This window comes from Gadus macrocephalus, chromosome 13 (genome assembly GCF_031168955.1).
Source record: "Gadus macrocephalus chromosome 13, ASM3116895v1".
NCBI lineage: Eukaryota > Metazoa > Chordata > Actinopteri > Gadiformes > Gadidae > Gadus > Gadus macrocephalus.
In genome coordinates, this window is record NC_082394.1 from 18880509 (window position 1) to 18894554 (window position 14046).

The 14046-nt window shown below is 42.1% G+C and overlaps 1 protein-coding gene across 2 annotated transcripts in view; it reads left to right on the top strand.

The window, feature by feature from the left end:
* The first annotated feature begins 10137 nt into the window (after positions 1 to 10137).
* The window catches only part of LOC132470617 (bactericidal permeability-increasing protein-like), a 20897-nt gene continuing 16988 nt past the window's right edge, over positions 10138 to 14046 (top strand). The window contains exons 1-7 of one of the 2 annotated variants that reach the window (XM_060069372.1): positions 10138 to 10297; positions 11591 to 11701; positions 11829 to 11943; positions 12235 to 12366; positions 12752 to 12907; positions 13472 to 13535; positions 13843 to 13903. In XM_060069372.1, coding sequence (XP_059925355.1) covers positions 11599 to 11701; positions 11829 to 11943; positions 12235 to 12366; positions 12752 to 12907; positions 13472 to 13535; positions 13843 to 13903 — 631 coding nt within the window. In that variant the 5' untranslated portion in view covers positions 10138 to 10297; positions 11591 to 11598. The remainder of the gene's footprint in view (positions 10298 to 11590; positions 11702 to 11828; positions 11944 to 12234; positions 12367 to 12751; positions 12908 to 13471; positions 13536 to 13842; positions 13904 to 14046) is intronic. The other variant, XM_060069375.1, reaches the window with a different exon arrangement.

Below are 14046 nucleotides of genomic sequence, written 5' to 3' on the forward strand. Positions count from 1 at the left end.
ACCAAGATCACAACTCAAGGCTTTCAACATACATTCAAAATGTACATATACACATTCATTAATCTGTTGAAGGACCAGTTTAGGTTTACATTGACAATGACAACAATGGAGTGGATGACTTGTCATTCTTTATCGGGAGGTAATTTTGCGTGTGGAGTTTCCATTGACGAGGTGACATTCTTCTTTGTTGTGTACCCGACAAAAGTTCCACAGCCTTTCCCTTCTGTTAATCCTCACTGCATCCATTTTAAAGTCAGCTCAATCGTTAGTGTACAACACAGTCACACCCCAACAGTCTGTTTTCCTCTCCCTGTTTGTGTGTGTGTGTGTGTGTGTGTGTGTGTGTGTGTGTGTGTGTGTGTGTGTGTGTGTGTGTGTGTGTGTGTGTGTGTGTGTGTGTGTGTGTGTGTGTGTGTGTGTGTGTGTGTGTGTGTGTGTGTGTGTGTGTGTGTGTGTGTGTGTCTGTGTGTCTGTGTGTGTGTGTGTGTATATGCGTGTGCAAGCGGCTGGAGTGGAGCAAGGCAGAGCGGGCCAACGTAAAAAAGTGATTCACAGCGCTTTTGAAAAGACTCAAAGGAGAGCTCCGGCATCCTGTCGCCCCCCCCTCCTTCTTCCTCCCCAAACCGCCTCACTTCCTGGCTGACATGGGGCCTGGGACTAGGCGGCTCTCCTCGCTCCCTATTGGCTACATCCATAAGGATGACCTCAACCGACACTGATGACATAAACCAAAACAGCAGGGAGGCCAAGAGCTACATAGAACTATAACGATGAACCCATGCATTCAAACATAAACACTCTCACAACATATGAATTCCTAGTTTTGTTTTATTTTGTTTAAATTGCACCATATGCATTTCATAATGCGTTCTGAGCTCAGGAGATGGCAGGTATTGGATAACCTTTGAAGGTTTGAACGATTGGAGGTTGGCAATGGTAAGATTTGGCAGAATACTGTCCCCTATCTGTCATCTACAGCAATTTCAAGACCATCTGGAAAGCTTGCGCCTACAGTAAGGTGACCAGATTTCAGAAATGAAAACGGCATTTCATACACCAAAAATGTAAAATAAATAAATAAGATGACACAAAAGAAAGGGATATGTTCATGTTTTGCCTATCATGGTTTATGTAGTAATGTAGTCAAAAATTATATGTTTAAAGCTGTGATATACCAGTACAAAATAGTATGCTTTACAAATAGGGTATCATTCAATATTGTATTTGCTATCGTTTATGATCGGTCATGCCTGCTTATCATATAAAGTCATTATATAATCCCCTAAATAGCTATATAGTTCACATAACAGCCCATCAGATAGACACAATAACAATTACCAGCTGTCTAGAAATACATTTTCATATGGAAGAAACAAAAGTTGCCTTTTCAAAATCAATTCAAATATATTATTTAAAAAATGGGGACATTTCCGGGTACAGCTCAAGCCAGGGATAGGCACGCACAACTAGGGACTGTCAAAGGGGACCCGGGGTCACACTAGCCTTCAGTGGACCCCATTATGAACATTTGTCCACACCTGTTCATATCATCATAGTATGTTCAAAATGTATGCAGTATGAACTGTTGGGCATGGAGGGTTTGTGTGGCAAGATGTTTCAGAGGGTGATGGGTGTGACCAGACAGCTGAAATATAAGATATGTCAACAGTTGTGAACTGGAAGGGAAGTGTCTGGTAGCAATCCAACAGCAGATTTTTCCTATCAGTCATTATATGATAATTATATACTGATAATTATATTAAAACTGTTCGCAAAACGTTATTAAAAATAATCTCCGTGAGAAGTACAGCAACACAATAACAGCAGACGTAATAGTGTCCTCTTGTGTTTACGATTTCTAAAGCTGTCGTCAGCGATTCTGGCTCTCCCCCACTTTGCTGTGATTCAATTGGCTTAAATTGTGTTTTGATTGTGTCTCATGGTTCTCATGCATTGAGATCCATAGCAACCTTCTGCGTCTCTCGGTGGGCCTATATAAAGGGCCCCTCTGCTCCTGGCTCCCCTGGCCGGTTCCAGCCAGCCCTGCGGCCCGGACACTCCCAGAGCACTTAGGAGCAGCAGTGCAGAGCGGTGCGGTCGAGCAGGAAGCCCACCCTGCCGGACCCCTCCCCGTGGGCCGGTACTGCAGCATGTGGCCACCGTAACAACAGCCACACCCCCGTCCTCTCCATGGGAAGATACACCCTACCAAGGTCACATCAGAGTAGAGAGCAACTATTGACTCATGCAATTGTTTATCACTTGTAGGTTTTCTTTGTCATTAGGACTGAAGCTTTAATTGATGATGCATTCATGTTTAGATTATTAGAAATTTATTTGATGTGTTTGATTTTAATGGTAGACCTTTCGTAAAGTATTTAGTGACACTTTACAATAAGGGTACTCAATTAGCATTAGTTAATGCAATAATAAGCATCAACCAAAAATGAACCAACAGATAGTTTAGCTAATTATTAATAATTGAAAAATGGTTCATGTATACTAAGAGAGATTGTGTTAACTAAGTTAATGGTGTTCATGTTAACTAAGGTATTCATTTATACATTATGTAATAGGGTTAGGATGAAGCAAACACAGACTCACTAACCCTAACCCTACCCCATGTGCTTATGTTAAATAATAAAAAAATAAAATAAAAAATAAAAAACTCATGTTAATGGTTCCTGGTGTTAATCTGAACTGGTTCACTGATGGTAAAGTGGTACCAGCAGTTTTTGTCCTTTGATTGGATGTGGTGCTTGACATCACTCAGAAGTGACAGGACATTAAGGATCCATCAACACCATTCGCTCCGGTTGCCCTGCCCCATGTCATGACGGAGATATTTGAAATATGATGGAGACTTGTCTGCCACAACGGCGCCACACCCAGCCCGGGCAGCATGATTTCTATAGGCTCAACACAAGTGATGATGAAGGGCTGGTATGGACGTTGTCTGGTGCACAAATCAAGAGAAAGCATGTGATAAGTGGCAGCTTATACGTTCTGCTCTATCTGGCTTAGGGTCTAGCAAAGGGTCTAGCAAAGAGAAAAATGAAACCGGCACAATATACAAGGGCTCTTATTGGCCTGCTTGTGCTAATGTACTGACTGATGGTAATAATGCATCAATAATGCAGTAACATTGCTATGAGGTTGTGCTAACTGGCCTATGATTGATATTTAATGGGGTAAGGCTGGTCCCTACTGGGCCATAGTCGTGCACCAAATGCAATGTATTTTTTTTAAATAAATAATAATATATAATAAACCTTCTTCCAAATGTAATCTTCACTTATGTCGGTTGCAACATTGAAGAAATATATTGTTGGGTACAAACCAAACTTATGGCAAGACTCTGTGGGACTGCAGCATCTATTTTTCAATAACTTGCATTTATTTAGAAAACATTGCATTTACTGATGCCCGGTGATGGAAAGAAATGCATGAAAGTACTCCAGTTCAAAATCAATTTGTAAATGTGTGCATATGCTCTAGTTAGTACAATTAAAGTTTGGATGATTGTATAGTTTGATATTCCTAAATACTTAAGAAAGGTTTGATAGTGATCATCTGAACTGCTTTTGGAAGGGTATAAACTATGATAGACATTTTCCACCACTGCTTCTGCCACCAACCCGCCCACGATGTCTATAAAAGCAGTAAATAGACCCATTATCCAAATAATAACAGTCTCCAGTATATGTGCGCTAGATTAATCTTGTTTCATATCTTCATTCATCTTGTTTAGGTCACGCGCAAGCATGCGTGACCATGGGATTAAGTGTACCAAACTGGATCAGAGACTAAGCCTGAGAATACATTCTCATACACAGGTTCTGGGCTTGAAGGTGAAATTATGTTTGTGATGTGAATTATATTAATAACAGGTAGAAGGCTTGAAACTATAATAATAATAATAATAATACATTTAATTTAGAGGCGCCTTTCAAGACACCCAAGGTCACCTTACAGAGCATATAGTCATCATTCAAAACTATAAAACAGACTAGGAATAAAAGGAAAACAGGTTAAACATGAATAATAATAATAATTAATAACACTCAACAACACTATGAACTATGAAAGCTTACAACTCAACTGGAGTAACTCGTTTCTCCAGGTTAGTTGGATGATTTGATAGAGCGTAGGAAGTAGCAATAGGAATTCATGTTCTGCACTCATGGTGGCACTATACAACAGAGGCAAATGTGGCACGAAATATATGTTAAGGAGTCTATGTGAAACTGAAATGAAATCTTCTTTATAAAGTGTTAATATTCTCTCAAAATGCAGTTTATATTATATGACTGATGTAACATTTGATGCAACATAATAGAGCAACAGTGCAACCCACGACAGCGGCGTAAGTGTGCGCGTGTCACATAGAGTGTGCTATTATTAGTTTCTTTGTGGACCTAAGGGCAGTGTTTGCACCGGAGGTTTTTACGACAGAAAATGGATTCTAATCTTCTTAGAATATATTATTATCCACACAGGAATAGTGAATATATTCCAACTGTCCAATTCAACGTGGAACTTTCAACATGTTGAATCTGAAATGGTGTGCTATATTCAGGGTTACTACGGGGAATACAAATTGGAGCTAAAATAAATATTTGTGGCAGAGAAACAGAATTGAAACGGCAGGGAAGGGATTCCTCCTAATGATATCTCTACGGTAAACGAAACGAAGACAAGAGTAGAAACACAGCGCCAAATCACAAGGTAGTCGTTAGAGTGGGCCAGTTAAGGACTAATGTACATTTTATGGAGCCTGTAATCCATAAGTCATCAGCCTCCACTGAACCTTCACTGAAATGTGTTAGAATTGTAGACGTCATTGACATGGACAAAAGAACATTGACAACACCATTCGACCGCCATGCTATTGCATCGGATAGCAGCCGTGTTTTCCACAATAATAGTACATGGTTACCATGCCTGTCATGAGGTCCGTCTACTGCAAGAGTTGGGTACCGTGAAATTGTTGCTATTTCCGATCTGTAGGCACTCATATGCTTTGTTTGGAAAGGAATCTGGCCGGGTATCAAGCATCAGCAAGGAAGAGGAAGACATAGTAATTGCTGGTCTTGTCATTGATGTTCTCAGACAACTAAATAAGCAGTTTTTAACTGGTTCAGACAGGATTAAGCCATTTGAAACGTGTGTGTTTCATATGGAGACAAAGTGTGTGTTTCATTTTGCAAAGGGTCTGAGGTGTCCTGCTGATTGTGTGTGGTAAAAAAAACAGGCCCTGCTTAAGCATTGAAAAAAACTGTGAGCAAGCATGTGTTTGCGTACCTCTTGCGTACCATTTGACAGTCAGAGCTTTGTAATTGCAAGGAAGTGTCATCCTGATATACAAATGTGTCTAATGTATGCAAGTGTGTTTAGTGTTTTCAAATCTCTTTTTACGTATTGCTTTGCAAAAGGTGTGAGGCTGACATTGTGCTTATAGTGGTGCATTGGGGCCAAGGTTTTGCTTCTTGAGTGTATTCGTTGGATAATTGTGTGATACTTTTGATTTTAGTGTTAGTGCAATCGTAAAAAACTGTTCTTTACGATTGTTGTGGACACACCAATCAGTTCAAGCGCTATACAAATACAGTTTGTATAGTTCACCTGCCTTTACTGTAACCAAAATGGGGGGAGTCAGAAGAATAGTGAGGGTGAGAGGGGAAATCCACGGAGGAGAAGAAGGAGGTACAGGGAGAGGAAGAGGCGGAGGCCCAGCCAGACGTAGAGGTGGAGGAAGATGAAGACCTTAAACAGGAGGAGAATGTGCTCGAAGAAGAAGAAGAGAACGAAATTAACTCTCTTGTGCTCTCTCTCTCTCTCTCTCTCTCTCTCTCTCTCTCTCTCTCTCTCTCTCTCTCTCTCTCTCTCTCTCTCTCTCTTCTCTCTCTCTCTCTCTCTCTCAGTACAGGGATGCACACATGCACGCAGGCACACATACACACACACACACACACTCAAACAAAGGCTTGCACACACACTTAGACGCACAGCAACACACATGCACACACCGCTCAGTGCAGTCACACACATACACACACACACACACGTTGACACAAAACTAAACACATGCACACACTTGTATGCACACACACACACACACACACACACACACACACACACACATGCACACCTACACACCTACACACAAACCTACACATTAACTTGCATGCACACAAATACACAGGACCAAATTTATCAAATTAAATTCGCAACCCTGATCGACCATGTCCTGAACCATGGATTGACGCTGAGGGAGGCTGGACTAAGAGTTAAGCCAGATCTTAGCAGATATAAATCATCAGGCATCTGTCATAAGGACGTTTCGATGGATGTGTACTTCATAAACAGTACTCTAATCACTGAGAATTGCTAAAAGTGTTCGTAACAGCACTGTTTAACTGGTTCCGATAGAATTAAGGCATTTGAAGCATGTGTGTTTCATATAGTGACAAAATATGGTTTTCATAAATGTGTGTATAGTCTTGACGAGAGTGTTTCATTTTGCAAAGGGTCTGAGTTGTTCATATGATTGTGTGTGTGTGGTTGTGCTAATTGTGTTTAGTTTTTTGAAAAAACGGGCCCTGTTTTGAAAATCATGCTTAAGCAATTGAAAAAAACTGTAAAAACAATTGATGGAGGGAAGGAGAGATGAACACATAGATGGACAGATGGATGGATGGATAGATGGATGGACAGGTGGATGGACAGATGGATGGATGGATAGATGGATGGAGAGATTGATGGACAGATGTATGCGTGGATACATGTATGGACAGATGTACTGGATGGAGGAACAGATGGAGGGAGGGCTGGATGGATGGATGGATGGATGGAGATGCGGATGGCTGGACAGATGTAGTGGATGGATGGTTGATGGGCAGACGGTTGGATGGAGCAGAGGCCATGGATGTGGGCCCAGCATCACAGCTGCATGATGCAGGGAGCCTACAGATAGTCCTTGTCTCTGGGCAACATAGCTCCTTTTCATGCCTCTCTAAACACTACACCATTCATCTCGAGCTCCACAGTCTCCACTACACCACAACAACTCCTGTGCCTCCCCGATGGGATCGTACTCCAAACACAAAACAAGATCAAAACTTTGTACAAATATCCCCAACTTCCAGTTGTAGAGTAGCCAGTTCCTGTAAATAAACACAACATCAACTGGAAGAACCTAAACTGGTCAAACTGCAGAGCCCCGATGTTTAGAGTATATAATACTCAGGCAGCAGAAGACCTCATAACATCAGCCCCCTCACACTGTAAAACACTGCTTTTTCCCACGAGGTCGGCCACTCTCCGTCTTTCTCTTCTGTTCTCCTTTTCCTTCTCTCTCTCTCCTTCTGTTTATTTTTAAGATGTTTTTCTTCTGAGTTGTTTCCCTCTCTTATCACACCACAAACTCCTCCGCCGCTATGCTTGAGTTTGCCCACCCTCAATCTCCCTCTTTCTCTCTCTTCTACCATTGCACCTCCCGCCCTCCATCTCTCCCTCCCTCCATCTCTCCATTTCTCCCTCTCTCCATCTCTCCCACTCTCCCTCCCTCCATCTCTCCCACTCTCCCTCCCTCCATCTCTCCCTCACTCCATCTCTCCCTCCCTCCATCTCTCCCTCTCTCCCTCCCTCCATCTCTCCCTCTCTACATCTCTCCCTCTCTACATCTCTCCCTCCCTCAGCTCCCTATTTTTCAGCTGCTATCATATTGTTATATTGTTGTATATGTTATTGTTGTATAGGTTACAGCAAGGTCTGATTCTGCTTACATATAAGCACCTTAAATTGGTCGAATGATTTTCTCTTTTTTTTAATTGCTGTTCGATGTGTGGGAATGCTCCATTCTGACACAATTCAGCTGTACTCTGTGCAATGACAATAAAAGGAATTATGTATTCACACTCTGTCGCTCTCGTGCGCGTTCTCTCTCTCTCTCTCTCTCTCTCTCTCTCTCTCTCTCTCTCTCTCTCTCTCTCTCTCTCTCTCTTTACCTCTCCATTTTCGTCAGTTCGCGTTGGGCTGCCCGTAATGCCCGATTAATATTCAGCAGGTTCCTCCAGAGGCAGCTCTATATTCAGTCTCAGAAGAAGAGGAGCTAAAGGCAAATCAATAAATGACACACGCTGCTACCATTCCAGCAGACGCCTCCCGTTTAACTTCCTCTATTCCCCATTATTTACCATCGCCTGCAACCTCCTTCAGTGACTGATCCAGAATGTCGAGGGACATCTCAGAACCCCCACAGATCTGCAGTTTAAAACATCCTCTCTTTTGATTAGACTATCACACATTAGAGTGAGGCTAGGTTATGTTGTGGAACTGTATGTGATAGTAGCCCCGGTGGGAGTATTGAGCTGGTTCTCTTTCTATTCATTTCTCTGTATCCACGCGCACACACACACACACACACACACACACACACACACACACACACACACACATATATATATATGTGGATTTGGTGTTGACCAAGGTGTCTCTCTCACACACACACACACACACACACACACACACATATATATACATATCTACACATATATATATATATATATATATATATATATATATATATATATATATATACGTGTGTGTGTGTGTGTGTGTGTGTGTGTGTGTGTGTGTGTGTGTGTGTGTTTGTGTATGTGAGAGGGACACATTGGTCAACACCAAATCCATCCATCTGAAAGACCTTTCAGATCAATTGGTTTTAGGTGGCCTGCAACACAATGTGTGTAGCTATGCAGTTACAAATGCAAGGCTGACTAGGTCTTTACTGATTGAGATTTCATGATATTAAGATGAAACATTGGAAATCTCAGCTTCACAGCAACGTTTCAAAATGTTTTCCACACACACAAGAAATGAAGAAGCAACGTGAAGTCATGAAACTAAAACCAAAACCACAAAAGGGTCAAACTACATTATGAGACTTTCTCAGAATAGCGATCCATCTGCTGTTTTTTGAAGAGGTTTAAGTGGACTTACAAACAAGCAGGTTACTTTTAGGCCTAAAACAAAATTCTGAAAAATCTTAAAATCTTAAAAAATATGGGATTCAATAAAAAAGTATATCCTATTTGCATGATGTTTGTAAGTTCATTCAGCGTATTGGGTACAAACTACATTTGTGAAACAATTTTGAAACAAAGAATACGGTTGTTGGATTTCTTTGAAGCTGAAAAGGAGATACCCATGCTCCGAATCTAAGACAGTATTTGCATTTTAAAAATCGGAATATGCGAAGAAGGAAGGTTAGCAGACAAGATGATATGATGTGTATAGTGCTGTGAGAAATAAATTAATAAAACACCAGAATACAGGTGATGCCAACCTTAAAAACATAGCCTCTTGCTCTTCCTTTCTTTTCAGGTGACCTCATGCATCAACCTCATCAATGTTTAAGGTGAAGCCAAACTTTGGTATTCATTGATTTTTCTCCAATCTCCCAAAGGGTCTGGGAGAATGCAGTTCAATATTTGATTGCATCAAATTAAGGACAATGCATAATGTATAATGCATGTCAAGAGAAGATATATTCATTGTCCAAGGTAGAGTCCATCAATTTATCGTCTCTCATCTCATCTTCGTCCGCTTATCCGGGGTCGGGTCGCGGGGGGAGCAGCTCAAGCAGGGGGCCCCAGACTTCCCTTTCCCGGGCCACATTGACCAGCTCTGACGGGGGGATCCCGAGGCGTTCCCAGGCCAGTGTTGAGATATAATCTCTCCATCTACTGGAGAGTCCCCAACTGGACGTGCCTGAAACACCTCCCAAGCAGGGGCCCAGTGGGCATCCTTACCAGATGCCCGAACCACCTCAGCTGACTCCTTTCTAAGTAAAGGAGCAGCGGCTCTAATCCGAGTTCCTCACGGATGGCTAAGCTTCTCACCCTATCCCTAAGGGAGACGCCAGCCACCCTTCTGAGAAAACTCATCTCGGCCGCTTGGCTTCAATTTATCGTGAATTCGAAAAAAGGGGAAAACACTGCACAATAATAGGCTCTAACTCGTGGGTAGACGAATGGGGAAGATCCACTGTTGGTACATTCAGTACATTGAGTGTACTTCACCTTCTCTTTAATAAAGCAGAAGTAGGACTCATTGTCTCGCTTACACATGGGAGTGTCCACCATTCTGTGCTACGGCTGCACTCACTTCCTGGTTGAAAGTAAATTGATGACCGTGTGCCTTCAGCGTCTATGACTCCATTCACACGGCCTGCCTGCAGACCAGAGTTACACATCAGGAACGACCACTCAGAGAGAATCTGCGTCTGGTTCAGGTAATCACTGCCTTACCGGCTCTATATTTAAACCACACTCATTTTTTCTGGATTGATGTTGTGGAGGTTCAGGAGTGTTGGTATGAAAATGACTTAGTAATTTGTTCTAGAAAGCAACATTGTTTTGTTGACTAGCTATGTCTTTCAGAAATGAATAGAATAAATGTTTCCTAGCTTCAACATTTAATGTCATATAGATACTTGCATGGGATTTATGCATAGTATGTTTGTTAAGTATGTATATTTTCTCAATAGTAGTAAATAAAATGGCATTTAATGGTAAAGGTCAAAATATAAACAAGCTTTCATCTGTTACAAAACGTTTTCAAAGTTTACACACCCAGATCAGTTCTGTGATTTCCAAAGTTGCCCCAAGGTTACACCTCTTTGCAACTACATTATCTGAATAGTAGTATATAAAATGGCTTTTATTTTATGGTTCATGCAATAATAGACTGTATCTTTAATTTGTGCCTGAATGTTTTCTCATAGTTTACACTCCAGATCATATTTTCTGAGTAGCCTCACTGCATACTTTAGTTCATTCACAATGAAACCTGTTGGCCTCAAAGATCTCAACAATCAACAGAATGATATGCACAGTGGCTATGTTGAAGAAACTCATCCATTTACATTTTTATTCAAACTTGTTTAAGTGAAATTTGAGCAACAAACAAGTATTTCATGAACCTTGATGGTCTTGTGCCCGTCTGTGTGAAACCGCAAAAAGTTATAGGCTCAACTTTCAAACTGCTATTTTCTGCACACGAGTGGAATGGTCAAATAGAGTTACGGAAATACCCAAACGGCAGCGGGATGAATGAATAAGCTGTCTTTTTCCAGCTGACTTTAATCTACATTAATTTAATAAAATGGCGGTTGGTCTTCTGGCTTGTCATGGGTCATGTGACCAAATTAGTAGTCCTGAGAGACTGCTTCTATGCAGGCTTTGCATGAACATCCGCCGTATTGTTTTGGTGAGGACCCCCAAGATCCACTCAAACACTGTTAAACCCCAATTATTATTTTTTCATCATGTTTTATGCAAAATTGGCTGCTATACAGAATTGTTCACACATTTAAAGACATGAATAAAAACAACAATAAACAATATACAGGATTTACCATTCAATCAGAACGTAAACTTACATTAAGCACACCTTCAGTGTCAGCTTCCACAACAGGAGCCTTCAAATCCATCAATATGTAGATACAGAACGCAGCAGTGCATAGTGCTCTCCCTGCTGTACTCTTGTTCTCTATTGATGCTGTATTCTTTTCTCTGCGTGTCAGAGCTCAAGATGTTCCCATGGCGATGGCTGGCTCTGCTGGCTCTCATCCCGCTTGCCCTGAGCGCCAATGCGGGGGTCAAGGTCAAACTGACACAGAAAGGACTTGATTTCGGTGGGTTCCAGTCATCATCTTCGCTGTTTATGAAAAAGCTATTTTCCCCCTACAATTGTTACACTTATTCCTGTTTAACTGTACACAACATTACCTCTACACACTTTGTATTCCTTTCCATTTCCAGGCAGAGAACTTTTTGTGGCATCTCTGCAAGAGAAACTGATGACCATCAAGGTGCCAGATATCTCGGGGACAGAGCGGGTAGATCCCATCGGCAAGGTGCACTACAGTTTGACCGAGTAAGACAAGGAAGCTCATACCTCTGCACCCACTACACCAACTTCACTGCGTGACATTGCCACGTTCACTTAACTTTGTTTATGTCTTTGATTTGATTAGAATCAGAATAATTTTTTCATTCATTGATGAGAGACTAAGACCTACACTATCTGTTGTATTTGTATAGCCTTTTATCACTTAATCAATCTCAAACCACCCCCCCTCACCCTACAGTTCCACTATACGTTACGATATAGTTTTGTTATGCGACAAAGGCAGTTATTTTCCCCTTTTCTTCCGGTGTAATTCAGAATGCGTATTGTGAAGCTGGGTCTACCCAGCTCGGCAATAGGTCTGGTGCCAGGGACGGGCTTCACCCTGACCATCACTAACGCCTTTCTCAGCCTCCATGGGAAGTGGAGGGTGAAGTACTTGAGATTCATGTAAGTAGGACAACTGCAGCCGTAAACAGCCACATATTGTCATTTGTCTGGTCTCTTCTATTTAAGATAAAGGTAAATATTAGATACACTCATTGATGTAACGGTTAGGGCATCATGCTCTTATAAGCCTAAAGGTTGATGATTCAAGCAACCCAGGACCTCTTGTCAGGGGGTCAAGGCCACCGGATGCTAGACTTTCCTTTACCCTCATCTCATCCGGCCAAAGAAATGCAACCCTTGTTAAGCAAGGGATAATAAGCAGTCGCTACACTTTACGATCCTCTAATCTGTGAAAGGAATATCCTTCCCCTCATTTTAATATCCTCTCAACAACATGATGAATCTCTTTTGCTCTCCCCCCCCCCCCCCCCCTGGTTCTGAACAGAAAGGACAGTGGCTCCTTCGACCTGGCCATCAAGTCCCTGAGCATCACCACCAGTATCTCCCTCCGCAGCGACGAGACGGGCCGCCCGGCCGTGGCGATGGCCAGCTGCGCCACCACACTAGGGGGGGTTAGCATCAAGTTCCACGGAGGTGCCAGGTGAGAACACTTCTCAGTAAACACAACGGTGACTCGGTTGTGTTGTGATTTTTGGATTGCAGGGCCAGGGTAGGGCAGTGGTTTGAGGGTGTTTGGCTCCCAGCTGAAAAGGTAGCAGGTTCCATCCCAAATTTCTGCAGGTAATTTTTGGTGTCCCTGAGCAAGTTGCCCAACCCCTATGTGTCCATTAAGGACCTGTGAATGAATTGACTGGAATTCATTCTGAGTTAATGAGGAAACTAGCATTCGCTGAAACAAACTGAATGGATAGGGAATAGAAATGACCTCTAGCTTGGGGCCACTGGTTTGAATCATGGAGGTGTTCTGTTCCATGTTCATGCAAGTTCTCAGACCAAACCCGACACACCCAAGCAGTAATGGGGGTCATTGGGGGGCCAGCATTGGCTGTAGGTGTTGCCAGTCCATCATTGTGGAGTCATCCTGTCTGACACATTGCCGGTTAGGACCAACCACCTCCTATACTTCCCAGGCAGGGAGATAAAAGAGGATGGATCTACTTTTGTGATGCTTCTGTTAATCATTCGGACAATGTGTTTTTTTAAGCTGGCTGTACAATCTTTTCACCCGCTTTATTGAAAAAGGATTGCGCAGCTCATTGCAGAAACAGGTGAGAACATTGTTTTATTGTGGTCTCCTATACTCTTTCATAAAAGGGACAGTACGTGTATTTCAAGTAAAACTCATAAAGGGGTGATGTATGGTGCCTTTTGATCCAATGTAAACTGGATGTTATTCAATTAGAAGTCACAAGTTTTGTTGCCCTTGGCAAAAAGGCAAAGGGTTTTTGTTGCAGATTTGTTTCTGGAAATGTAATTGTTGTGTTGCAGAAGATAGTATTACACACATTATTTCTATCCATCAATCTAAACATTCCTGCGATTAAAAGACCCAATGTGTGCTCTTTTGCATTGCAGATATGCCCTCTGGTGGCAGAATCGGTATCTAGCATGAACCAATTCCTGAAGACCCTAAACGGTAAACTGTTACTAATGAAACCTCAACAATCCACATCATCTATTTTTGTTGTTGGATAATGTGAATGTTTCTTATCCTTCAGTTCTGGCCCCGTTGGACCGCTATGCAGAGATTGCGTATCCCATGGTGTCCTCCCCGGAGAT